We start from the raw sequence: 23,763 nt of genomic DNA, 5'->3' as shown, positions 1-23,763 counted from the left end.
GTGGTTGAGCTGGGTTGAATGCCGCTTTGAACAGTACTACGGTTATATCACGGCGTCTCAAACTTCTAACGTCCAGATGCTTAGAACGTATCATATCCCATGAGCAACGGGACACTAATTAAGGCCCGAAACGTTAGGTTTAATGAACAAAAGAAGGGACTGAGTGAGAGAGTGGGTTTTTGCGGTTTTGATGGTATTTCAGTTATATCATTATTGTTGGCTGATTGTGTACATAAGTCCAAAGTGACGCACTAAGTAGATATTTACCAATTGCTATAACAACTCGAGCACGGGCATGGTTCAGACCATGAATCACTGTCACTTCCCACATCCTGGCACTAGTAAAGCACACAACTCTACACAGCGAAGTGCTGCCTTGGGCTATCACAGAACCTCTCAACTTATGACCAGGCTGAGACATACCAACATTCCCGAGTGCAGAGTCCACTTCAGTGATGAGATCTCCAAGTGTTGTTGCTGTTAACTTCTGAGTGTTCTTCTCCTCTAGAACCAGGATGACGTCTGCGGACGATGGCAGCGACGCTTCCTTGTCTCCAGCGGTCAGCTGCACGGACATACCACTGGTGATGGAGGTCAGGTCGCTGGTCAGGGCACAGCTTACTGAAGGGGAAATGATAATTGTGTGAAGCACTTCATACATGTAATGAGTACATTTTTTAAAAATTGTTAGTAAACAGATCTCATCTCCATACATTAGGATAATGATTAGACACAATAGTATATACTTAGTTACTACTGACCACAGTTCGTGGGCACACTCAGGTAGACACCGTGGGTTCTGCAGAGATGCGTATACTGGGCAGCGGTCCTGCAGCTGGCATTAGTGGGTGTGGCTCCAGTCTGGACGTAACCTACACACGTGTGAAGGAACTCTTCAGCTGGTACCTACAACAGCCAATAGTTCAACTTAAAACACGGACACTCTTCGCTGTATTTTCAACAGCATTTACACATCAGTGTAACTACATTACTATGTATTTGTTGTCTGTCTGACTGACTTACCACAGAGAAGCAAGGTCTGAACTGAGATGTCTGGGCCTTGAAGTATGCTACACACTCTGGGTAGATGGAGTCAACATTGGCCATGCTGATCTCGGTGGCCTTGTTGGAGGCTCTGCATGATCGGTGACCAACCTCCCAAGAGTTGGCGAAGTCAGTTACATCAGTCAGTTTCTGGCGATTGATGGAGAGCATGTCGTTACTGTTCTCGTTGTCAAATGTTCCAAGGAGTCCGGCAACCCTGCCGTGGTACCAACCACTCAGTCCGATAGTGTAGATGTCGTTGACTGGATCTACCTCCACGGTCAGCCCGGTACCGTCATCGACGGTAATGTGATAGTTCTCCCTGATGGCCTCCACCTTGCCCTGGGTGAAGGGCAGCTCCACTGGCTGGTCGTTCACCAAGACCTGGAAGAGGCAGAGACAATATGTTACATGGCCGATGATATGCTTTAGACTCGGACCACTGCGGTACTGATCATTGCTTGTTGTTTAACGGCTCACTAATCTTAGCATTTCATTTTTGCCTGGGTATTAAATGGTAAGAGGTATCGATGGGGCTGACCTTGTAATTGGTGCCGACTTCAATGTTAATGCCTCTCAACATGACAAGCATAGACTTCTTCTTGGGAGCACGCATGTTGTTGTCGTAATTGACGACTACTGTGAAGTTATCATCGACCATGTCGCGTGTCAGCACATAGCTGCAGCGTCCGGCAAAATCAAAGTGATTCTTGTCAAATGTGATGAAGTGCTGGTTACCCACAACTGCTGCATAGGCTGTAAAGAGAACAAGACCTATGTGTTACAGGAGGACCTCCATCCACAGACGTGTAAACATCATCACCTATGTGGGATTGGGCTGGCCTATAGAACACCCTGCCATGTAAATAATGCATTATATCTTTCTACAAATTTTGTAATAAAAATTGACTGCATGCAGTTTCTTATAATGAATTCTAGCGAAAATACCATGTAGTTTGAAGCCAGAGCTGTGAAACCTAGCTAGTGTATACCAAAAATCGTTGCAACTGAGTGTCGCCATCTGTGCACCCCACAGCTGTATGCCCTTATGTCTTACCTCTGTAAGGTGGCATCCATGTGGATGAGTCCACTGAAGGAACAAACTTGTAGTAGGTGTCCCACACGGAGTAGTTTCTGCCAGGGATGTATCTGTCAACAAAGTTCTTCACCTTGCGGATGTAATGGCGGATGTTGAAGTCCGGTGCTTCTGCCAGAGACTTGAGTGGGACAGGCAGGTATAGTTCCACCTGCAGCTCTCCGTTCAGGGGATCATACACAATAACCCTGGACTTGTCAAGGTCCACCAGGCTGTCCTTCAGTTTGTTCATTTCCATGAAAATCATGTCGCGCGATGCCTCGTACAGCCTGAGCATGGTGAGGCGGAGGTTGGAATCCAAGTCCCAGTATTTGTAGGTCCACACAAACTGCAATAACATAGAAGCATAACATAAGTATCGCCGGTAGAGAGAAGGAGCAGACACAGACAAAAAGAAACAAACAGAACAACCATTTAATAACAATGGAAAGCTGTAACACAATACCTGTTGGTGGATTTCATTCGCGATATGATGTGCTCGTTTCAGGTCTTGGTGGATGTTCAGGGATTCAAACGCTTCCTTCGCCTTAATCTTCATCACATTGTACTTTTCTCCCAGCGCCAGGGGTTCTAGAGCCTTCTGTAAGGCCCCATCTAGGATTTCCCCATATTGTTTGTAGTCCACTTCTGGTAGGCTGGCAACCTGAGACTTCAGGTTGGCATATGTGGCCCGGATGCCTTTTACTTTAGGATGATCCATGATTGATGAAGCGAAACCTGGATCATTCAATAAAACATGCATCATGGGAGTACCCTGACATATACGTTAAACGTACAATTCATGGGGAATCCACCACACCCATTAGTGACATAAATGAAGCAGCAGACAAATATATGATGTATTTACTAAATCTATAAAATTTTGGTTTCATAGTTTGCTGCTTAATTGCTGTGCCGCTTGTGAGAATGTTATTGTTATTCCACAAACCTTTCATTTTCCTTTGCAGAGAACGTGTGTATGTAAGGTAGGACTTGTACAGTTCATTGGATGCCTTGTCCATCTGGTATGTCCACATCTGCATCTTGGCTGCACTCAACTGGCGGAAGTTCTGAACATACAGTTACATTACAAAATAACATGAAATGAAGAGCATATATTGCCAATAAATGCCCCAAACCATGCACCTATTCTTCATATATGATAAAAGGAATGGTGTAACATTACTGTTTCAACATATCTGGAATCCTATTTCCTCCAACACCACCCCCTCCCTGGAGTTTCAGAGTCGCTGGTACACTGCACGTGTGTCGTAGGAGCTGGTCATATGATTATCATACATTCAAATCCACTGAAGCCATGTTAGGTACTGGAAACCTGGAGAGTACTGACTAATGCATGACATGCTTATATACTCACCTTGAGATCACTGATGAGCTTATCTACAAACTGCATATATTTCTGAGTGATTGGGTAGTTCTTGACAGTGTGAAGCAACTGTGTTAAGGTCCTTTCAGTCTTCATATAGAACCTTTCAAACTCTTCAACAAAGTTGCCAAATCCTCCACTGAAACAAACATCTGCTAATAACCCTGTTGTCACAAACTGAAACTCATATATTTGGAACTGAAAACAGTCCTTAAACTTAATCATTTTAAATTAAACATTTAACATCGCATTGCGATTTCAGAGCCACTTATGTCTTCTGAGCACTATTTCTTTTGAAGAGCTGACTACCATGGAGATGGGAGGAGTACAATGTGTGGAGCAGATTGTGTGGACTGTCGCACATTATACAACCACTGGTCTCTAAATACATGACTGTGATGCACATCAACATTGAATTAGTATGGTTTTACGCCACCTTTAGCAATATTCTAGTAATATCACAATGGGGGGGGGGGGGGGGGGGGGGGGAGGGGAGGGGGGGAGGGGGACACCTGACATCGGCTTCCCACATTGTACCCATGTGAGGATTCAAACCCGCCATTCCACGCAATGTATCAAATATTGCAGACCATGATGCAAACACACCATTTCTCTGTGCATGTATAAAGGGCGGTCGGGTAGCCTAGTGGTTAAAGCGTTCGCTCGTCACGCCGAAGACCTGGGTTCGATTCCCGACATGGTACAATGTTTGAAGCCCATTTCTGGTGTCCCCGGCCGTGATATTGCTGGAATATTGCTAAAAGCGGCGTAAAACCATATTCACTCACTCACTCACTGTGCATGTATGTATGTATATGTAAGTCAACTTACAACATCTTGTTGAAAGCGCTATTGACAGCATTGCCCATGTCCTTGATATACAAGTCGTTCCTTCTATAAGCTCTGCGCACTTCACGTTGGACTAGGTCCAGATTGACCTTGGCATTTGCCATCTCCTTCTCCAGAAGAGTAAAGACTGGCTTCATTTCATTGAAGATTTCGTTGGCGATTCTGTTATATTTGGCTGTCACCTCCTGTCCCATTGCTTGAGACACTTCACTCGCTGCTTCATTCATCACATAGCTGTACACCAGCGCCTTGGACGACACGAACTGCTGCAGCTCCATGAGAGAGCTTGGTCGCCAGGTGACGCGTGTGTGGAGGATGTGGGATGAGTTGAGACGTACGGCTATCCAACTTTCTGGGATACGCTGCCGGCTGACCTTTCTGTAGATCTCAGCTTGGATGGCTGTGTCGTTCACATAGCCGGCTGACAGATGGATGCTGTCATTAGGATCCTCTGTAAACAGGACACATGGTCTTTTAGAAAACCTTGACAGCCGATCGACAATGAAGTTGATAATAAACATAGCAAATTCAGTGTGGATCATAATCTGCTTCTTTAAAGACTTAGTATCCATTTTAAATTTGGAGGAATGTATGGCTGTCAGTATAGGTAAGTATAGAAGGAACATGGCAAGTGAGAAATGAGAAGATCTTCAGAAAATGTTAATCACAAAGTTATGATTATTTAGGATGCATTTCAAAAGAAATGTTGGCCATGCCTTACCAGAGTTGTAGGCAAAGTCCAAGTTGAGTGTTTTTCTTTCAGTGTCGACCATGATCTCAGTGTTGACAACCTTGTTATGGTCGTAAGTATTGGTGAGTCCAAAGTGGTACTCAATGTCCTTAAACATCCGGCCACTCAGCACAACATGTTTCAGTGGGGAACTCGCCTGCAATATTTTTTTATCATTATAATTAGTGTTGCTTCAACATGTCATATATGTATTCACTTTCAACTTGGATTAATTTCTATGATAAATGTAAATCTGAATCCTAGGTTCAATTTTGACTTCAAATCAGAGATTTCATGTTATGTTAGAGTCAGACGTTTAGCAGGTTGACTTTTTACATTCAAACTACATATTAGGCAATTATTATTATGGAAATGAAAAAAGTCTTACCTCAATATTCATTTTCTTCATTTTGTGGTTTACATCACCTTTGAGAACAAAGTACTTCTTCTGTCTGTTCCGGGCTTCATAAGAGAGGACGAGACCACCCGAGCAGGACATGGAGGTGTTGCCCAGGTGTGTGTTCAGCAGCAGGTTGGTAGAGGTCGATGGGTGGTTGATACCCACAGACACAGAGTAGTTGTTGTAACCACTGGCACCCAAATTCTCCATCTTTGTGGTGAGAGTCAAGGCCTTGCGAGGATCTGGAGAATAGGTGAATATTGTTGTTCCATCTACGAGAACGTTGCCTTGATTTCTGATCATGGATGTTTCCAGCTTGTAGTCCTGATCACAAGAATAAGAAAATGTCTTTGTAGATTTCAGAAAATGTACATTAAGTATCAGGCCATGCAAGGGTTTATTTGAGAGCGTCCAGCTCAAATATATAATAAGGTTTAGGATGTGTGTTAATGTGGTTGCATTGTCACTGAACAGTACTACAGTTGTATTAAATGGTAACATTTTTACCTTTTTGATTGATGGTAGATGGACCAGGACAGACCTCTTGACAGACTTGCTTCTCTGATCCATATCCAACTTGACAGCCACTTGTTTGGTCTGGTCTCTCTCTGCATCCCACATCACTGTGGCATCTAAGCTCTTGCCAAACGTACTGTTAACATAGGATCCACCTACTTTGACACTTCTTGTTGGGACGACAACCAGAACACTGCCATCACTTGCTTGCCGATATCGACTATTTCGGTCATTCCACTGCACATCATAAGCAAATGTGCTGCCCATCTTTTGGTCCCAGGTAATGAGTGCTTTATTTTGCATTTGCATAGGGAGTTTCTTCACTACAGTCTCAATTCCCATTGTTCGCACTGGGTGGATAACCATAAATTTCAAGTCTGTGTCCACGTTAGCATTGACAGTTCTATCATTGTAGGCTGTCTCAAACTTGACGTTACTCTCAAGATCATCGTGGTTCCAATTAAGGAAGAGATCTGTGTGAAACTGTTTTACCTCATATTGACCATCAACTCTCATTGACATTGGTCTGGGTGTTCTGATATTGATGGAACCTTCATGTCGATGCCCATGCGTATAGTCCATGTCAGCATCGAGATAAGATTTCCCATTGTAGTCAAAAGTGATCCTCTCTGCAACCTTTTCAGAATTGTGCATGTGATCCAACTTGAAGTTTGTTGTGGCAATTTGGCTAAATGGAGTTGTGATGGATGTTCCAGTAGCCAGTTCAACCCCGCTCATATCGTTTACAAAGCGGAAATTCGAAGAAGTTGTGATAACTTTGCTCTTTTGCCAACCAAGTTCAGAATGGAGCTCAGATATATCTCCTGTCCTTGAGCCTCTTAGCAATAGTCTGATATCCTCCATGTTCTTCAAGCCACTTGACATCGTGAACAGTCCATTAAAATCCTTTCCCATCCGGAAGAGGGACGATGCTTCACAAGTTATTGTTTTCATTTTTGGGAGATTGGCTGTGACTGTTGTTCTAAAGTCACGAATATGTTGTCCCCGATGTGTGAAGTGCATTGTGATTTGTTCGTATCCTGTGAATGGTGTGTTCACCGTAGCACTACCTGTGTAGGGAGCACCGCTGGTATCAACAGTAGACTCTGCAGTGATAGCACCATGCTTACCAACATTAGCAGTGGCAGAGAATGTGTGGCGGGTGTTTCTCTTCTTGTAGTTTCCAGATGCTTTGATACTTCTGTATCCTTCATGGGGAGTGATTATGTTCAGGGTTGCAGTGACGGGTACAGTGTAGGCAACATTGGCATCAGCAGAATAGGTCTTCCGTCTATTTTGGTAAACCTCTGCCTCAGCTACCAACCTGTTTTTCCTCAAGCTATGCTGATATGTTAATTTGTAATCTTCATGACCCTTGTGAGGCGTCTTCAGCTCAACAGTAGTTTCAATCCTCTTTTCACCTTGTTTCAGGTTTTCAACTCTTGCTTCATAATCCATGTCATCCCGAATGTTGAATCTGGCATTGGTACTAAACCGGTTTTCATCCCCAGTGTGATCAAAGGAAACGCCAACATCAGTGTATTGTTTGAAAGGAGTGGTAAGTCTAAAATTACCTCTTGATATTCTTCCTCTCTGGAAAGATGTAACAGCATGCATTACTTTGGAGTTGAACTTTCCACCAAGCTCCACATTGAAGTTATTAATGTCACCCTGCTTGACAGCTGTAGCTCCAATCAACCTGCTTTCACCCTGCCAGGTGTATCCCGCATCGTAACGAACACTGAAGTCTGTGCTGCTAACCTTGAACGATATGGCCTCGTCAAGCTTGTAAGCTGTACCATAAGCCACTTCATACTTGGTTGAGAAGTCCGTCCAGTTACCAGTCATCATGTAGCTTAATTTCATGTTCTCAAGGGATGGTGTCTTCAGCACAGATGCAATACCAAAACGGTCATCTTTCAGGGCAAATTGAAGTGCACCTTCATGACTCTTTGTGCCATATATCAGGATTCCCTTCAATTTGAAGTCATTAATTCTACCTTCTCTATTAATCTTGGCATTTATGTTTTCAAAACCTTGGAATGGTGTCTTCACAAGAAGGGATCCAGTTGTTTTAGTGCCATGTCTGAATGAAACGTCTCCCTCAATTCGCTTATTGGCATACTGGACTTGTGTCTTAGATGTGAAATCTCTCCATGTTGTGCCGTGATGATTAATGGTTACTCTGATGGTCTCTAGTCGCTTTAATGGTGAGCGGAATGTTACACTGCCATCAACTCCATCATTCCAATTCAAATACAGGTCTGATTCTATCTTTTTCCCTGGTCCGTAACTCGCCTCAGCATGGGTCTGGATATTCTGCCTGGACATGGCATGGTTAAAATTAGCTGAAACAACTTTGTAAGTTTCAAAAGGAGTCTTCAAAGATGCCCGTCCTTCCATTGCCATGCCTGGTTTTTTGAAAGAGAGCTCAGCTTCGAACTTCCTGTACTTGGGATAGGGAGTCTCGAGAACTGAATCAAGTGCAAAATCAGTAATAGCATTGATATGATATGTAGTGTTCAGAACAATGACTTTGCTGGGATGATATTCCATTTTCAAATGACATGTCTTGCCAAGTGTGTTGGTGAGATGGGTTCCTGTCACTTGAAGGTATCTGAACTGTTTGAAGGGTGTGTCTAACCTGATCATGCCACTGAGCTGTCTTACAAGGTTCCAGCTGACTTCTGCAGCCATTTTCCGCATCAATGGCCTTATTTCAACATCGGCTGATAATCTTGCGTTCTTATTAACTGATCCAGACATTTCAATTCCACTTTCAAAATGTTGCATCTCCGGGAAGGAAGAGTCTATACTTACTCTGAACTTTCTCAAATTGTCCATGTGGAGATGAGTTTCTCCTGTAATGTACATACCAAGGCCATACTCTAGTGTCACTTTGGATACCCACTCTTTACCACGTTTTTTGTTCTTATATTTAAAAACGATATTTTCTGCCCCCTTAAATGGTGTCGTGATCCTAACACTGGAATCAACACTGTAAATGGTAGGCTGCAAATCAAGGTATACATCCATTGATATCTTCTTCGCTCTTGCCCACTGGAATTCTGCATGTCCTCTCTTTGGGTTACTCTCATATTCATTTACATTCACTTTACCCATGATATCATTTGCTAGCATGGACCCAGTTAGGCTGACATCCAACTCAGCAAGACCATGATTTCTTCTGTAATTAGAGTCAAGTAAGACTAAAGTTTGTCTGTTGTTCTTAGCTAATGTATTCAGCTTGAGGTAACCTGTTCCTTGTTCATAAGCGAGGTTCACATCTACATCATTAACTGGTGCCCAAGGTGTCTGGATAATTACTTCACTGTTAACCTTCGTGTTGACTATTTTTTCATAGCCAGCACTGACATCAACAAGAATCTTCTGTCCTTTGCCCCAATCAGTGTTGAAGGTGGTACTTAAGGCATAAGGGCGGTGTTCATGATGAAGGGTAGTAATTATTTTGTTATTTGGAGATATGAGGATAAGGTTACCATTACCATTGAAATTTATCCTAGTATTTATAGCATTCATATCAAATTCTGCTTTGTACATGTCCCCATTGTCATTATATTTCACTTTGCTTTTACTGTATGTATGTCCATCATCACTGTGTTCAAAGCTGACAGATACACTTCTATATGCACGTAGACTGGATTTAAAAACAAACCCTGCCTGGATGTCTCTTTTGAGAGTTGTGACTGCATATTCAGCAGAAAACTTCATGTCAGCATTGTGTGGCCCAACTACATACTTCACTTGAGACAGCAGTGTATTATCAAACTTATTGATGACATTAATTTCAATGGCTTCAAATCTCTGGAATGGTGTTGTTGCAGCAAAGCTGAGACCCAGATTTGTTACTTTGAAAGGCTTGTCCATACTTGCAGTGGCTGATATCTGTTTATGTCCATATCCTGCAGAGCCTTTAACGCTGACTTCCTTCCTGTCATTGGAATAGTCAAAGTCTCCAGCAACCCTTGCATAATTTTCAATAGGAGTCCTCACTTCAAAGCTTCCTCCTAGTCTCCTGTTGGCCCCACCTTTGTTGTGGAATAAAACTGATCCAGAATATCTAGATTTTGCAGCAGTCTCATCATTTAATTCAGCGTCAAATTCTGCTTTATATTTATCACCATGTTTTCCACCATTCGCTTTGACTGTAACCTGTTTCTTGAGGTAATCTACCACCAGCTTCCATTTACCGTTCTTCTGTTTTGTATTGACAACAGACTCTCCTGTTAACCCATAGGCATCACCTTTTCTGCTTACCTTTCCTGAGAGTTTAAGATTTTTCCAGTTGAGATTAGCAGATCCAACAAAACGTACAGGCTCATAGCCATGTATAACGGCTTCACTTGATAACTCAACGCTGTTTGATGTGGGTCTCTCAAAATTAGTCACGAGAGTAGACTTTTGTCCCTTCTGCAGATTCAGATTGGTGATGTGCAAGTATTTGGTACGGCTTTTCTGTGTTAGGTTACTGACAAATGCTATGTCACGTCCAGGGTAGGCTAGGGTAAAAGAACCCTCTAAGTTGATCATTTTGTTGCGAGTGCGGTCCCGAAGTTTGAAGGCTGTTTCCAAGTTCTGTTTCTTACCATAGGACACGGACAGGGAGGAGGCCAGGTTCTTCTTATCATGGCTGTGGTGACCTTTAGCATGGAAGTTCACATCCTGTAAATAGAAATTGTAGTTCAAGGAACTGAAGTTGTCATCTATTTCTAAAACTCATATAAAATGTTTTGAAGTGTACATACTTTGGGAGGGTAGAAGACTTTGACAACATAGTCAATAGATGCAGTGGCACCAGAGGAGGCAACCTTGTGGTCCACTGAGGCCAGGAGGTGTAACTCCTTCCTCTTGTCCTTTACGTCACGTACGTTGGCCCCATGCCGGAACTTCATCTCAAGCTCGTTGTGGCGAGAATTGCTGTTGACACCCACATCCAAGAGCATGTTGTAATCCCTGTTCTGTTTCACATCAAAGTTCCTGAAAAATAAGTGATCCGATTGACTTTCGTGTATTTAACATCATACAAATCACAACTTATTACCATAAAATTATTTTGTTGATAACAGGTTCGTCAACTGTCATGGTCATATTCAATATCTCAATTACATGAAACCTACGGTAGTGAGAATAGGGAAATCACAAAGAAATCAACTTCCAAAACCAAAGACACTCGAAGCTATATAACCCTAAAAACAAGCTCTATATGTTAACTCGTAAGAGTGATCGGTAAGCTGATTAACATATGAAGATGACTGCCCATGTCCAATATAAGTGAAGAGACATGCTTGTACCCATTAATCTTGTACTTCTTTGTCGTCTTCGTGCTTCTGTCAATAAACTTGCTGCTGAAAGTAACTCTTTCTTTCTTGATTTTAGGTAGATTGTAGTCAAGGACGAACTGACTGGACACGGTGCCTTTCCCCCTCTTCTCCAAGTTGGAGCTCAGCTTGAGAGTAATGAAGTCTGAGGTGAGGAGGGCACTGCCTTTATACTTGTGCCTCTTCCTCTTGATGTTCTCAGATCGGACCAAGTCAGCTGAATAGGAGGATTCATAACCTTATTATGATGCCGATTATAGTGTTCATGGGCAAACAACATTCCAAAAGTTAACCATTACTGCCAATGTCAGATAATAAGCATGACAAATGGAACCTTTTGCATCATTTGACCTCCTCCATTACTGACCAATGTTTTGCCAGGTATAACTGTATTGGCATTCATAACACCTATCATACTTACCTAAACAGAGTAGATTATAGCAACAGTTGTCTTATCAATCATTAATCTTACATTATTTAGAAACATGCCTCTGGTTCACTTACCCTTGAATTTGAATGGATTCTCGAGGATTGGCTTCATCTGAACCACTGTCTCCACCTTATAGGACTTTTTAGTTTTGTACTCGGCAGATCCTTTCAGGTTGATAATCTCTCTCTTCGGCATACTGATGACGAGGGTGGGCACGATGTGTGTGGTGGACTTTCCGCTGCTTGCTATCAAAGCTCGTGCAAGGAAATTGTACTCATCCTTCTTGTAGGTGTATGAGCCCCTCACGCTCTTCTCGGCCTTGGTGTTGACATAGCCAGCTAGCGGGAAACAGAGAGCAGGGGACTATACGGGGACAGCAACACATGTTTTATAGTCATGAGATCTGCCATACTAATGAGTTGACTTGGGTCTACAGGATGTCCAGCAAACACTTTAACCGTGGTGCGATGTCTTGAACAGCTTCTCTGTAAAATGGCTTGCAAGAAAGGATGAACAGGAGTTTTGCCTTTCGGGTTAAGATTGCTAATTTGGAATGCTAAGCATGCATTGAAATAAAGTGAGTAAAATAAAAACAATTGTGAACAAAATAGCATCATGATATAAACATAATCTGTTATAGAAGTACATAGGAAAAAGTGAAAACTCGTTTGGTCATGTGGTGTTACCACACATTTTTTCAACAATGTACCAGGTATAGAAGATCAGGCTATTTTGACTAAATTAAAAACCAAAGGGTTTTAACTTTCCCTCCAAACGTTGCCACTATCCATTACCTTCAAAAGTAACTTTTCAGCCTTATATGATATGCAAGCGATCAAATCTCATTTCCAGTAAGCATATGATGGTGAGAAAGTAGGTCAAAAGCAATTTAGTGGATTTGTTTTGCATGGCAATGAAGCAATTTGTTCATTAAGATACAGCTAGCTACGTTTATAGTGATGGGCAAGATCATGGTGCCTATGGTTACAGACAAGGGGTACTGTGTACCACAACAGTATGAAAACAATGCTTCTTGACTGGAACAACATGGCATTATAATATATAACTATTCCTAAATCTGTTGCACACCAGGGCGGACTGATATCTGTTGAGCCTCACATAAAAAGAAGTGACCCTAAAGACATTAAAATGATGTATTTTTGAACCTAATCCTTTAACCATTTCTGTTGTTGCTGATGTGACAACCCTCCAGGACAAAGGTCGCCTCTGAAGGCTCTCTCTCTCTCTCTCTCTCTCTCTCCCTCAAGCTTAACCTCACGCTGCCCACCCCTTTACGTCGGCAGAGGAAGGGTCATCCTTCACTAATGTTGTACTCATCTCTTCATGGATTTCTTTTTGCGATATGCCATTTTTCTGCATACACGAGATCACTGCCTATGTTCCAAAAGTTTGTCCATTTTCCCTTCCTTATTTGACTGACGTGTCACAGCAAAACGGTTTGCTCAATTGATTTATGCTTTAGTGGATTTACGTCTATGACACACAAGTCATCAGTAGATGACAAATCCACCCCCCGGTCCCCCCAAATTCGAAAAAGAACAAATCATCTGACTGTTGATCATAAATCCAACTTGATGAAAGAATTTCTATCTTATCTGTCTGTCCGTATACAACTGCAATTATTGAGGTATCAAAACATTACCATGGAATATGGATTTGGAACTTTGTATCTCTATGTAAGGTACACACCACTATCAACGGAATCACATTAAAAGGCACCAGTTGACAATCTGGTCTTTGTGTCAATCTCATTAAAATTAGATCTAACTTCTCGCTGCTGCAAAACAAAGCTTTGTTTAGTGATAGCCAGAACTCAGATCTGATTTTAATGAGATTGGTCTTTGTGTGTGCATGGTCCTGACAAACACTACACTATGAACAGTGTCAAAGTCAATCTTGTTGCCATGGAAGTGGAAATATATAAACTCTAAACACCCCCAAGTAGCAAAAGGCTCCATTTGACAAACTGTTCTTTGTGTGTGCAAAGTGTCATGAAAGAGTACCTATATTGGTTTCAGAGATATGGTCCGGACAAACACACCACGATGAACTATGAGTCCAAGTTAAACTTGTTGCCATTTTTCTAAAATTCCTAAATAGCAAAACTCTGCTCCAGGAACGACACCTACCTCCGTTTCAGCTAAGTCTAACTTGTTTCCATGGAAACAGGGAAAAGTCGAATGTTGAAAATTTCCTTAATAGCAACAGGCACCACTTCAGCCCTTGGTTAATACATGTACCAGGTTTGGATGAAAAGTCTTTCACAGTTTTCATGTTGTGCTACTGAAACGACACATACCCCTCCCTTTTGAGACTAAGTCCAAAATGTTTCCATGGAAATCAAGACAACTAAAATGCCCCAAATCCGCAAATAGCAAAAGGCAAAAAGTTTTTCTGAAAGATATTGAATGGTTATTAAGTTGTGCAGCGGAAACAAAATGATTACCGGTCGGCGAACGGACGGACGGACAGACGGCATCTTACGCAATTCCTTCTATATGAAGCTCAGAACATATCAGTCAACCATCACATATTGGACTACAGCTGAATTATTACCTTTAATATTGACCGGGTCTGCCGTGACGATGTTGGAGGTGAGGTCGATGTCGATCTTCTGAACGCCATCCCTGGTGATGGAGCCGGTGAGAATTTGCTGTGTGTTGGTCAGCCTCCGCAAATCCATCGTGGGCAGGTACGTCACCTCACTTCCCTTCTTGCTGATCCTGACCTGGGTGTCCAGGCCGTACTTGTCCTTCTGGTCAAGGAGGAGGGTCCCCTTCAGCTGTTTAATATTGACGCTGTCCACCAGAGACGCTACAACACCACACGGAACATCACAACATACACCATTTGACGCCACAAAGGGTGGTATGGAAGCGTATTAGTGCCACAGTTTTTTATCATCTAGGGATACTTACATCTACGTAGATGATACCAGTATCGACGTAGATGATACTTACATCTACGTAGATGATACCAGTATCGACGTTGATGATACTTACATCTACGTAGATGATACCAGTATCGACGTAGATGATACTTACATCTACGTAGATGATACCAGTATCGACGTAGATGATACTTACATCTACGTAGATGATATCAGTATCGACGTAGATGATACTTACATCTACGCTCGGGAGCATGCTGGTTGTTTATTTTCATTTGACCTTTTCCGTATATTTACACATACTGAGGTCATTTCAACTTGTCAAACTATCAGGGCTAAAATCAATCTCATAAAAATCAGATCTCAGTTTAGCTGTAGCGAGAACTAAGATCTGATTTTAATGAGATTGCGCTGAAATAAAAACACAAACTGCACAATTGTACCCTCAGTGTTTTATAGGATGATGACGAGTTTTGGTTTGATATAGGTTTATAGTTTGAATGATTCTCACCCCTTCATATTCACGTTTTACCTCTTAACCTAATTTCTGTCATGGGGAAATCATGAGGATCAACATATTCCTCCGGCTTTAACCATGTTGAATATTGACCTATAGATGTTTATTTGTTTGAAGTTTGGAGAACATTTTGTGCTCGCCTCTCTTTATTACGGTTGTACGTGGCGTGTGTCATTCTCCAGTAACTTCGACACATTGAAATGATTTACTTTACGCAATGTTTAGATCGTACCTCAATAAAGAAATGTCAAGGTAGAAAGTCAAACAAATCGGTCATTATGAACTAAGCCAGTGGTTTTATATAACTGACCCGGAACTAGTGTCAATTATACAAACTAATTATGTGGCACGAATACGTTTCCATAGGGTGGCATGGAAATTCTGTGAAGAATTCGTTCACTAAAAGGTATCATCAGTTCGAATCCTAAATCCCCCCGAATAGATGATCCTTGGTCAATCAGCACCTTGTTTGAGGTCGTGGGTCTCGCCACATCATTGTGGGTTTTCAACCAATTTTAAGCTGTCCCACCCTAACAAAATTGAAATAATCAGAGCAGTGTGAAGCCAAACTCGGTGAATGCATGAGGCAAAGCAAGTCAAAGTCAATATGGTACCTTACATTTAAATGAAGCTTCTTTCCAAGGGGAGACAAGTGCGATTTCCATTGCTTTATCTTTGTAGCTGACCGCTACATCCAGAGACATGGCTCGTTTTACACTGGACCCAGGAGTATCAAAACCTAGCTGACCAAACACCTTGTCCCGTGTCTAAAATAGAAATAAGTTTTGTGTAGGAATGGATAATTGAAAACTAGCAATGCAAAGCCCTAATTAATACAATTTAGGGTTGTAATAAGTGTTGAGTTATTTCATACATTACGAGCGCTTTGTTCAATACCTTGGTCCTTGTTTCAAATCTCATTGATGCCAATTTGAATATGTAAACCCTATTTCATTAAATAAATATCCAATTATCATTTAAAAATATTACACCACGTGTTGCAGAGAAGGACTAAAAAATGCAGTGATATTAGACGAAAACCCAGATGACTCGTTAAATATTTACTGTAAACATGATATTGATCTCAGACTTACAGAAATGCTCTTGACGACCATCTTGTATCCAGAATGTGTGTCTTTCTTGGACAGAGTTAAACCGAAACTAACAGGTCCTGTGAATGGGAAGTAGGGCGAGTCGGTGATCATGGAGGCGTTGGGGAAGGAGATGTCCCCACACAGTTCTACTCCGGTGAACTTCGCCAGCCGGTCTCCCGAGCACAGCCTCCTCGTCTTCCTGTTCTCTTGAACCATCTTCTGCTCCTTCTCCACCTTATCGTGCACGATGAAGAAGCTGGACCTGAGGGACACAGTAGGCATCGTGTTAGGGGCTGAGTCAGTCACGGCTAACCAAGGAGCTGGTATAATGTACAGACAGAATTGAAGGTGTTGCAGGGTCACAGCCCGTCGTGTGTATAACAAACGTGAAGATAAACTAACGTGTAGGACACGTGAACTATTCCCAAATTATACATATTGTTGACACTCACCTGCACATGAAACGGGATTGGTCTACATATGTGTGTAATCACTCACTAAATCAAGGGATTAAGGTTCAGTACATCAACATATTAGTTCTTGTTATTATTGTTCCAAATCTACTTCGGAGCTCTGCAAAATAGGTAATCGAATGGAATGTGATATGTAAATAAGATATCCTGGCCCATACTTGACATTGAAGATCTCCATTTTGTCCTGGGGCATGTCTAACTCCAGGTTAAAGATCTGCCCTCTGGACAACTCCACGCGGCCCTTGACGCTGGAACTGGAGTGCACACTGGACACCATCTTCAGGCCTGTCTTCGCCACAAAGGCATCAACTGTCATCGTCCCTGTGATCTCTACAGCACCACTGAAATACAACCACTATGGTTAACACGCCATTGTATATCTGTACAAAATGTATCAGGGAGATACGTTAATCACCTAATCTTCCTAGAGAGTTATTCCAACGGCAACATGACCAGCACATTTGTCATACAGAACCATATTTCTCCATTTCTTAGTTTGGTTAGTTGTGAGACAAAAACTTAATACTCCTAACAACAAGAATTCAGTATGTACTAATGTCCTGAGGAAGTATCACAGATGAGTGGCGTATAATTTGTAATAGGAAAAAGAACAACATCCGTGACATAGGAGATAGATAGTCTAACTGTAGATTAGATTCCTCTTATTTTAATTTGCAGCTTAACGCTTTAGCGCGAGGTTTCAAATGTATAAATAAGAGGTATCTTTTCTACAGTTAGACTGTCTCAAATTCTCAATTCAGTATATCTCCATTCTACCATGACGACAGGGGCGCTTTGAAAACGGCGCTCTCTTTGACGCGAACTTACACATGAGCCGATAGGCCAGATATCTTAGAACGTACCGAAAAGGGGTCACAGGTAGTGACAAACATAAAACAAATTACTCAGTTTCAAGATTAATTAGTTATATTCTTGACTAGTTCAAAACAACGGTTGCAAAATACATAGCTTTTCAAAACGAATTGATGAAATTTCACTTTATAAATATATAATTACTTTCAACGAAACCATATTTGAGCTATTTGGACTCGACCAAGTTATTTCTTGGAAATCCTCGCAACAAGTCATTTCTTGGAAATCAACATGACATCTCCCTTTGTAGGGGTAATAGGTTGTAGAAATTGTGAAAAGAAATGCAGAACAAATTTATTTCTCCAACAATCTTCATTAAATAGCAGGATTTCAGTTGGATTGAAAATATTCCCCAACAGTAATACATTACGAATAACCATCTTCACCCTGAACTACAACCTGGATGAACTTTTCAGTTTCTTGTGGTTGTCTATGGCTGCCAAACTAGTTGTTCACAGTGACAGTGTCATTTGCAAATTACTTGAACCCAGGGGACAATCTGGTCCTGTCGTTATGTTCAACCTGATAACTTACTGGTGGAAATTAGCCTCCTGGCACAACCACTGCCAACATAAACACCCTGAAGTATGGATCAATAACGCTGTTTTTTAGCCGAAGACGAGCCGACCCTGCACCACATGGGATTTTTGCTGATTTTTGTGACCCTGGTTAAAGTGTGTTTTACTTAATTGTAGGTAATATTTGATAAAATGTTGTGACCAAGTGCTGAAATGGAATTAGATACCTGATTTTGATCAATCAGAATCAAGCATTCTTCAGTGTCATGGCGGAGTGTGCGTTTTAGTAACGATTAACCAACTGAGACTATAGTCACAGAATAGCGTCACAGAACAGAAACTATCATTCGGATTTACACCCACCTCGGTTGCATGACGCCCTCTATTAGGAGGCTGGTGGGCTTTGTTGCCAAGTTACGGAGATCAAGCTTGCCCTTGACATTCATGTTGACAGTGGCAGCTCCATGCACGGTGAGGTTGAGGGGAAGCCCTGCACAGGTTGGCACAATGATGCTGCTGTCCAAGAACATCACGCTGTTGGCGAAGGAGTAGTCATGGTCCTTTGACATCTTGATGAGGAAGTCCAGGAAGTTGAACTTGTCCTTGGTGAGAGGCCAGCTGGACGAGTCAAAGTGCATGTACCTCAACTCGTTACCAAAGATTCGCAGGAACACAGCGGCGTGAAGGTCATCTTTCACTTGTGCATACTGTAACAATATTATGTCAACGTGAGTTACCAACAAGTGACACATTATTTTGTGCACATGAAATGAAATCATATGGAAACCGTGTGTTTTACTATTTTACTACATGTAATTTGGACATATTTGATGTATACAGCCAGCTAACCTTCTTTTTCATTCTGTCCATCTTTTCTTTACGAACTGATCTGGAATCTTCATAGCCTGTCTTTTTGCTACCAACGCCAGTCGGGGAATCTGCACCAAAGAAAGATTCCAAAACACTCTCAAGCCCCTCGACACGTCCTCCCATCTCAAACAGGTTGACGGATTGACCAAACAGATCCACTGTCAAGTTCACAGAGGCCGATCGGGGAACGAAGGACTTGGATGAAAATATCAAGTTGCTCTCAACCATTGCACCTGCATTGAACTTCTCCCAGAAAAACGAGCCCTCGTAGTTCCTGGAGAACTTCCTCTTGTCCAGGTCAAACTCTCGCGAGAGTTGCTCGTCCTCCAGTATGTGGCGGATCTGCTGCTTGAGGGGGCTGGATGTTTCCTGCAGGTTCATGAGGTGAGACCACACAAAAGACCCCACTTGGTTGGCCTTCTCCACCTCCAGAGTTGCACGCACCTGTGTCAGGATGGTTTCAACAGGGCACTGCATGGCCACCAAGTAGGCGGCGATCCTCACCTCGGCGTCAGATTCACCGTCCATATACAACTGCATAGCGTTGTTTCTCTGTGGAAATAAAATTATTATTAAAACAAAATCAATCGTTTGTTGAAATCCTTCAAGGACTTATTCAAGCAAGTTTAAAAGCGAGAAGAACATGCTGAATAACTCACATCAGCACCACACGGCAGTCTGCGGAAGGCATCAAGGGCGGCAATTCTGACCTCCATGGGGTTTTTCTCCCTAGTGAAGCACAGTTGCAGAGACAAAGATAACCTATCAGCATTTCCAATGTTGCCAATGGCCCGCAGCGTCAGTAGAATCTGTGCAGAGAAGGTCAATTGCTTATTTTTAATATTTAACCAAACAAACCGGGTTGGATTTTTAATCACATATGTCTGATAAAATCGATTTTGTAGGTTTCTAATCAACAGTATAACCGAAAGCATTAACTGTATTTGAGTAAACATCACAATTAATGTGCGTTGTGTTGCATTGACATACATCTTCTTCGTTCTTGTCCGTCACGACACAGCCTCTGCCAATATCGTTCTCGAGTATGGAGATGATGAGGTCTATGACAGGGACTTTCGTACACTCTGCAGTCTTCACACAGAAGTTGTTCACCATGGCTGCGACAAGGATCTTTGTCCTCTTTGAGTCGGACGTCAGCATGAGCGGCTTCAACAGATACACATATCAGGTATAGTGGGGAGGTACTACTTATTCTTGTATATAATGACTGCAAGGGTGGATGAGGAAGGATTTATGGTTTGATCAGCAACATAGTGGGAACATTTTGTACCATTATGGGGAATCGAACTAGCCATCGCTTTGACCATTAGGCTACCCCACCTCCGCATTTGTGCATGAGAACGACGGATGTGCAGTTTGTGTGTTCGCCGTGTTAGTGTGTACCTGGATCTCAGTGATCATCTCTACTGTGGGGTGTTGTATGAAGGCGAGTGAAGTCAACCACATGTCGGCCTGGTTGCTGTCCACATCCTTCGCCGTCATCAGCTCTCGCATCATCTTGATAGCGTCAACTGAGCCAATCATCGGGATAGCATCAATGAAGAACTTCCTGGAGCGGGAGAAGAGAATTTGTTAATAAAAGTGGATGTCATATCCAAGTTCTATGTTTTGTTTGTTTGTTTGTTTGTTTAACGCCACTCTCAGCAATAGTCCAACTATATGACGGCGGTCTGTAAATAATCTAGTCTGGACTGGACAATCCAGTGATTGATATCATGAGCATCGATCCACGCAACTGGAATTCGATGACATGCATCAACCAAGTCAGCGAATACAAACACCGGATCCGTTAGTCGCCTCTTACGACAAGCATTGTCGCATCTTACAAAAAGAAAGGTTTGCTGAAGACCTATTCTAACCCGGATCTGACGGGTCCCAAGTTACATGTGTTGAGGTTCAGCTACCAGGTCATAAAAACCAGGGGATTATCGAAATTGTTTCGCATTATTTAGGCTTCGCGATAATCATGTGCCGATAATTGACGTGAAATACCAGATAAGGTGTCCATACAATGTGTAATTTGTGTACAGTGACACCCTCGTAGTCCGACCGGTATTGTTCCAGGTACAATCGACCGGATTTACAATTGCAACATTTCCGAATTATGTGTATGCTGCAGTATCGATTTAGTGCCAAAAGTATGTACTACACACTGTTCCGGAGAGTGAGGATTCCGTATCAACTATCGAGGTTCCACTATACAAATAATACTTAGATGCAACATGCATTCACACATGATGTTAATATGAATGTTCACCTTTCAGATACATGTTCACTTGAAACGGTTCTACAGTTCATGTGAATGTCAGCGTTGCCACCTTAAGGAGATGAGTGTGTATGCGTTAAACTGGCGTAGGGGAATTAAAGGGTGACTGGGGTTGACTGACTTTCCTATCCTGGAGTTCTTGCCGCATATTTGTCCTGTTTTTAGCTGTCTGTACAGAGCCTGCAGGGACCGGAAGTTGGAGTTCTTCAGAATGTAGACCAGCTCCGAGAACATCTGGGGGACCTCGGGGCGGATGTCCGTCGCAGTCACGCGGCACAGCTCCTGCATCTTGGTGCTGGCGTCACGGCGGTTCACCTCCTCGTCTCGCAGACCGTACGTGTGTTCAAACGTCAGGGCACTTCTACTGGCGACTAAGCCTGCAATGTCCAACACAATACCAGTTCATTACCTACACTTATTGTTAAACGTGAAGATATGATATTAAGCCAATGTTTGATCAAATTATAATCGAATCATGACCATAGGTCTGGAAAACATTACTGCATAACTGAAACCCAGGACCTCTAAAAATCGGCCTGACTCTGTCTTTCCCCAACAGCGTGGATCGCTGCTCATGCTATCGACCACTGGTTTGTCTGGTCCTGACGACGCTGCTACAGGAAGCCGTGATATAGCTGTAATATTGCTGATTACGATGTGAAGCAACTATCACTGCTCCAGGAAACGCCTACCTTGCTGACTGCGGACATAAGGCTGAGTTCTTCTGAACTCCAGGGTGTGTGATGCCTCGGTCATAGCTCCATTGTTGTCCTTAGAGAAGGGCCGGAAGACGTGCGTCTCGCTGCAGGTAGAGCGCTGTAGGATACCCTCGCTCGTGATGGTCTGGCTGCAATCGTGGGTGCTCTTCAGAAGGGGGAGGGAGTGCACGGCCTGGAAGTAAGTGCAGGAATTGAGGGAATGTACAAACAAGTCTTCTTGAATGAGGAGAGATTACGCCATATAATGGTCCATTACAGGAATATTATTAAGGCCGTTTCTTACGTTTGGCATCTTGTATGGCAGAGAGTGGAAGGACGTCTTGTAGCCGTGCCTGTTTTCGCACCCAAGCAGATCCTTGCTCTTCTTGATGATGGACGTTCTCCGACCTCTCTGTGTGACCCGATAGTCCGTGAAACACTCGCCGGTCACGTCACTCTGCACATAACACAATACCGTGAACACTACATAACATTTGTTTGTTTGTGTGTTGTTTAAGGCCGCTCTCAGCAATATTCCAGCTATATGACGGCGGTCTGTAAATAATCGAGTCTGGACCAGACAATCCAGTAATTCACATCATAAGCATCGATCCACGCAATTGGGATACTACGACATGCATCAACCAGGTCAGCGAGCCTGACCACACGATCCCGTTAGTCGCCTTTTACGACAAGCATGGGTTGCTGAAGACCTATTAATACCATGAACATTCGTAACACAATACCATGAGAACAACATAACACAATACCATGAACAGTACCTTACACAATACCATGAACATTACCTAACACAATAACACTATGTAACACATTTATCATGAACGATGTACGTAACCCAATACCATGAAAACTATGTGACCCAATACCATGAACACTTCGTAACACAATACCATGAACACTTTGTAACACAATAACATGAACATTACGTAACCCAATACCATGAACACTTCGTAACACAATACCATGAACACTTCGTAACACAATACCATGAACACTACGTAACCCAATACCATGAACACTTCGTAACACAATACCATGAACACTACGTAACACAATACCATGAACACTACGTAACACAATACCATGAACACTACGTAACACATTTATCATGAACTTTACGTAACCCAAACCATGAATACTGTGCATTTAAGTGACTTCAATATTTTTTTCGCTTGTGGAGTCATAAATGTAAACACCGATGTGCATACTGTGTAAATTCATGAAATGTCTGAAATTGTTAGTTTCAACCCCAAGAGGAAATGACTGTGGGGTGTGACCATAGCACACCTAGCATCAACCCCCACCCCCCTACAATGTTCACAGTTATCACTGTGTTCGTTCTCCTAGCCCGGGGTGTTCCTACGGCCTTCACCTTCATTCAGACATTGTAAACATCCCAGCTGTCAAGATAATTACAACGTGCAGAATCAGCGGAAACACCTCCTTTGTGTGGAACTGCTCAACACCGCCTAAATGGGCTCCGCAATGTCACACGGAAATTGTCACTTATAACAACGTTTTGAAACAAACAACTACAATGTACATCTTCTCTGCACCGGGGAAGTAGTCTGCTTTGTCCTACAGTGTCAGGGTATGTATGTGATGATGTGACGTGCTTGTTTGTGTTATACATCAGGCACAACAACTGTAGGAAACACCCATGCACACACGTGACGTGACTAGATAAAGTTATATTTCTAACGTTACAATCAGAAAACCACAGCCTGCTGT

At 42.5% G+C, this 23,763-nt stretch overlaps 1 protein-coding gene across 1 annotated transcript in view; it reads right to left on the bottom strand.

Moving 5' to 3' along the window:
• LOC124117952 (apolipophorins-like) overlaps positions 1-23,763 on the bottom strand; it is a 39,285-nt gene that overhangs the window by 5,651 nt on the left and 9,871 nt on the right. Inside the window, exons 5-31 of the mRNA XM_048399826.1 lie at positions 22,316-22,468; positions 22,006-22,204; positions 21,435-21,690; positions 20,431-20,596; positions 20,017-20,193; positions 19,686-19,835; positions 19,006-19,578; positions 18,520-18,863; positions 16,924-17,106; positions 16,293-16,554; positions 15,818-15,965; positions 14,348-14,605; positions 11,845-12,108; positions 11,314-11,557; positions 10,768-10,999; positions 5,993-10,684; positions 5,474-5,809; positions 5,077-5,242; positions 4,338-4,806; positions 3,498-3,645; positions 3,069-3,189; positions 2,586-2,857; positions 2,102-2,468; positions 1,586-1,800; positions 1,024-1,428; positions 762-906; positions 424-621 (exon numbers count right to left, since the gene is read on the bottom strand). Coding sequence (XP_048255783.1) covers positions 424-621; positions 762-906; positions 1,024-1,428; positions 1,586-1,800; positions 2,102-2,468; positions 2,586-2,857; positions 3,069-3,189; positions 3,498-3,645; positions 4,338-4,806; positions 5,077-5,242; positions 5,474-5,809; positions 5,993-10,684; positions 10,768-10,999; positions 11,314-11,557; positions 11,845-12,108; positions 14,348-14,605; positions 15,818-15,965; positions 16,293-16,554; positions 16,924-17,106; positions 18,520-18,863; positions 19,006-19,578; positions 19,686-19,835; positions 20,017-20,193; positions 20,431-20,596; positions 21,435-21,690; positions 22,006-22,204; positions 22,316-22,468 — 11,143 coding nt within the window. The remainder of the gene's footprint in view (positions 1-423; positions 622-761; positions 907-1,023; positions 1,429-1,585; positions 1,801-2,101; positions 2,469-2,585; positions 2,858-3,068; positions 3,190-3,497; positions 3,646-4,337; positions 4,807-5,076; positions 5,243-5,473; positions 5,810-5,992; positions 10,685-10,767; positions 11,000-11,313; positions 11,558-11,844; positions 12,109-14,347; positions 14,606-15,817; positions 15,966-16,292; positions 16,555-16,923; positions 17,107-18,519; positions 18,864-19,005; positions 19,579-19,685; positions 19,836-20,016; positions 20,194-20,430; positions 20,597-21,434; positions 21,691-22,005; positions 22,205-22,315; positions 22,469-23,763) is intronic.

Source organism: Haliotis rufescens, unplaced genomic scaffold, assembly GCF_023055435.1.
Source record: "Haliotis rufescens isolate VD_foot unplaced genomic scaffold, xgHalRufe1.0.p SCAF_2, whole genome shotgun sequence".
NCBI lineage: Eukaryota > Metazoa > Mollusca > Gastropoda > Lepetellida > Haliotidae > Haliotis > Haliotis rufescens.
The sequence above is the reverse complement of the archived record's forward strand: the minus strand, read 5'-3'. Positions and strand labels throughout refer to the sequence as shown.